This window comes from Myotis davidii, unplaced genomic scaffold (genome assembly GCF_000327345.1).
Source record: "Myotis davidii unplaced genomic scaffold, ASM32734v1 scaffold69, whole genome shotgun sequence".
Taxonomy (NCBI): Eukaryota; Metazoa; Chordata; class Mammalia; order Chiroptera; family Vespertilionidae; genus Myotis; species Myotis davidii.
This window is the reverse complement of record NW_006300363.1, coordinates 656,240-659,982: the sequence shown is the minus strand read 5'-3', so window position 1 is coordinate 659,982 and position 3,743 is coordinate 656,240. Positions and strand designations below refer to the sequence as shown.

At 43.8% G+C, this 3,743-nt stretch overlaps 1 protein-coding gene and 1 long non-coding RNA gene across 2 annotated transcripts in view; both read left to right on the top strand.

The window, feature by feature from the left end:
• Nucleotides 1–6: 6 nt before the first annotated feature.
• LOC107185130 lies at nt 7–1,250 on the top strand. The gene is made up of 3 exons (XR_001516045.1): nt 7–375; nt 670–765; nt 1,103–1,250. It is a non-coding gene; the product is annotated as an uncharacterized LOC107185130 (long non-coding RNA).
• Nucleotides 1,251–1,854: 604 nt separating this feature from the next.
• Nucleotides 1,855–3,743, top strand: part of AMZ2 (archaelysin family metallopeptidase 2) — a 12,178-nt gene continuing 10,289 nt past the window's right edge. Inside the window, exons 1-2 of the mRNA XM_015572411.1 lie at nt 1,855–2,137; nt 2,421–2,594. Of these exons, the coding sequence (XP_015427897.1) occupies nt 1,855–2,137; nt 2,421–2,594 (457 nt within the window). The remainder of the gene's footprint in view (nt 2,138–2,420; nt 2,595–3,743) is intronic.

Here is a 3,743-nt window from a genome sequence, read left to right as displayed (position 1 = left end):
TGGGAGAAAAGGCGCAGCGAGAGTCCCCGGGGAATCCCCCACCCGCCCCCCAGTCGGGGACCCCGTCACGCCTGCTCGGTGCGAGCTCCAGGCGCCAGTTGCTATAGGCAACCAGCTCTGGTGACCAACTGGTCCCGGTTGCCCGGGTTGTGCTGGTTTAGCGCTGGCAGGATCGCAGTCCCGCAGCCCACCCAGGTGACGCTATCCTGCCCCCTACCGCTCCACCCAGAGTAGGTCCGGGAGACTTCTTACTATGGGGCTCTTTCTTTTTTTTTTAACACTACCTGTTTAATATTAGGGTGAAGGCACCCCGCAGACAGTCTCCCGACCAAGCCCTGGCATGTCAGCACTTCAGTGGAGCCTTCCTTCCTAAAGGTGGGAAGAATACCGGGGCACATCTGGCTTCATGTGCTGTCCTGTCTCAGCCCAGCTGTGGGGCGGTCAGGGTGAGTCTGTGCTCTACTCAGAGCTTTGACCGTAGAGACCAGTTTGGGAGTTTCTCCCACACCCTACACCCCAGGGTTCAGATAGCCAACCAGAACAGCCGTGAACTTAAATGTTCCCATCAGTTGTCTATCATTAAGCTGGGAAAAACCTACAGGTAGTTAGAAAATATGATAGGTTCCAGACATAAATGTCCAATTTTTTTCCCCCTTTCCTAACGCACAGAGCCTCGTGGTGGAACAGCTGTTTGCTTTCCCCATTCAAAGGGAAGGATGAAAGCTCTACCTAAAAACAGGATGTGAGCGGAAGAGACCTGTCATTGTGAGTCTGGCTGCTGCTTGTCACTGATGTCATCCCCAGGGTGACATGACCTCCTGACCATAAACCGAAGTGGCTGCAGTTAAGGTACAGAACTGGCCGTTCTTGACATTGCTTCTCTGTTTGGTCTTGGACACCTTTGAGTCATGTTGGGAAGGATGAGTATTTCTCATGTGGCCTGAATGAGTCAATTCATAATGTCGCTGTTATTACCCAGATGTCAGAAGGAATTTAGAAATCAGGTCATGCTCTTAGGGATTACCACCAGTTTTTACATTGGGGTCAGGTTCCATAAGAGATGGAGGAATAATTTTCATGATTTTTTTTTCCGCTTTTTCAGGTACCCTCCCCAAGAAATTGATTAGAAATGGGGAAAGCAAACTGTAGTTTGGTGTGGCCCCTCTAAAGCATAAGTACTGTATTTTTCCATGTATAAGACACCCCCATGTATAAGACACCCCCCACTTTTCCAACCCAAAATTAAGAAATCAGTATTTTAAACATTTTGCTGGTTTTCCTCTTAAGGCCTCCTTTTTTGGCATCTTAAGGAGTTGTTCTTCCTGTTTTCTCCACTGTCTGATCACACACTAAGTGGGAGGAGGTCCAGATTGTCTCTCTGCAGCTCTGTTCCATGCTCTTTTGCTTAGCTGATGACATTCAGTTTGAATTTTGCGGAGTAAGACAATCACTGGCATTTATCTTTTTATTTTTTTACATCTTTATGGGCTCAGAACACTCCGGTCCCTGTTGCATCTTTGCACTCTCCACCTCCACCTCCAATTACGGCATCAGCTAACATCAGTAACAATAAGGCTGGTGATTGGAGGAAGCCTGTTTGACAAGGTATGGGCAGCTACACACCTGCACGGCTCCCTCCTTGGCTGACTTCTGTATATAAGACATTCCTCGATTTTCAGTCTAATGATTTTAGAAAGAAAAAAAAAGAGGGTCTTATACACGGGAAAATACGGTAGTCAGACATTCTGTTTTGGGAGAAATTAGAGGTGGGTGTGGAGGACAGGTAGATTGAAGTCTCCGGCGTGGATATACATTTTATCATTTTATGTTTGACGAGCTCGGTCTTCTTGGTAGATGAAAACGGTACGGCACTCGGAACAGACACTTAGAACAGCTCTCATCTCAAAGAACCCAGCACTTGTGTCCCAGTATGAGAAGCTCGATGCTGCAGAGCGGCGTTTGATGAACGAAGCCTTCCGACCAGCCAGTGATCTCTTCGGGCCCATCACCTTGCATTCGCAGTCAGATTGGATCACCTCCCATCCTGAGCCTCCCCAAGACTTTGAAGATTTTTTCAGTGATCCTTCCAGAAAGACACCCTCTCGAGAGAAACACAGGATTTATATACAGTGCATCGGTATATACTAACATATGCTGCATTTGGTGTGGTTGTGCTGTGGTGCCGTTGCCTGGGATAGTTTGGGCTGTTCATCTCATTCCATAGTGGAAGTTTTTAGCTAAACTGTCTTAAAAGAAGATACTTTGTTTCTAAATCAGATTTGTGTTATTGAATGATAAAGGTGTTTTGAGAATTTAGATTTAATTTGTTTCTAATTCCAATTCCTAATTATAGACTGAGGTAAAGAATGAGTATTTTAATCATCCTAACGTCTGTCTCTAAATTTTCTTCCATGTTATAGGATCTCTAGGAAATACCAGAATTATCAGCGAAGAATATGTTAAATGGCTCAAGGGCTACTGTGAAGCATTTTTCTATGGCTTGACAGTGAAACTCCTAGAACCAGTCCCTGTCTCTGCAACAAGGTGTGCCTTTAGAGTCAATGATAGCACGAAGAACCTACAGATACATGCAGGTGAATGAAACAACTTCACAATTTTAATTGAGTCCAGGATGTGGAGATATATATAGATAACACACGTGCATATCTTTGTGAATAGGGCACATCCTGCACTTCTTGAAAAAAAAGAAACCTGAAGATGCCTTCTGCATTGTGGGAGTAACGATGATTGATCTTTACCCAAGAGACTCCTGGAATTTCGTCTTTGGACAGGCCTCTTTGACAGATGGTATTCCTTTTTGGCATTGTTTGTAGGAACTTTCTGAATCTGAGACTATTGGTAGATGCTGAAAAGGGAAAAAAATTCCATTATAATTTTGATGAAGGATATTTGCACTTATTAACTTAAGTGAAAATCTTGTTTAATTGTTTTTTTTAACTTTTTGTGGTCATTTTGCATAGATGGAAGCACACTTATAAGCACACATTGCTTTATAAGTGTGTGCTTGTCCTGTGTGTGATTTTATTTTAAAATAATTTGTTATTTTATTTTTAAAAGTAAGCTTCAGTCTGTTATTGGAGATACAGTAAACTTTGACTCATTAGAAACCCTGCATGGCAATGTTGGGGGTGGGAAAGGATCCAGAAGAAAATCATAATTTTGCCTATTTTTTTTTGTCTTCACTTCTGTTCTTCTATGCATCCTTTAAAAAAAAAAATCTTCACTTGAGGATATGTTTATTGATTTTAGAGAGAAGAAGGGAGAGAGAGGGAGAAAGATGAAAGAAAGAAAAACATTGATCAGTTGCCTCCTGTATGTACCCCGACTGGGGATTCAATCTGTAACCTAGGAATGTGCCCTGACTAGGAATTGAACCCAAAACCTCTTGGTGGTGTTTGGGACAACACTCCAACCAACTGAGCCACCCAGCCAGGGCCCTCATGTCCATTTTTGCTCTTATTTCTCTACCCTTATCCCCAGCCTCAGAGACCCGTTTGAAGGGGAAAGGCCCAGAGAAATAAGGGGAGTGGTTGTTCATTAGTGTTTTGGGGATGATGGGCAAGTACCAGGACTGTACTTCATGATACTAAGTGTATGGACTGTCTAGATCACATATTAGCCTCCCTCTGACAAAGGTTTCTCTTAGCGTCTCCTTCTCCCACCCAAATTCATCAGAGGTACAGGACCAGGACACTACCCCTTCCTCCTCAATTCTCCAGTAT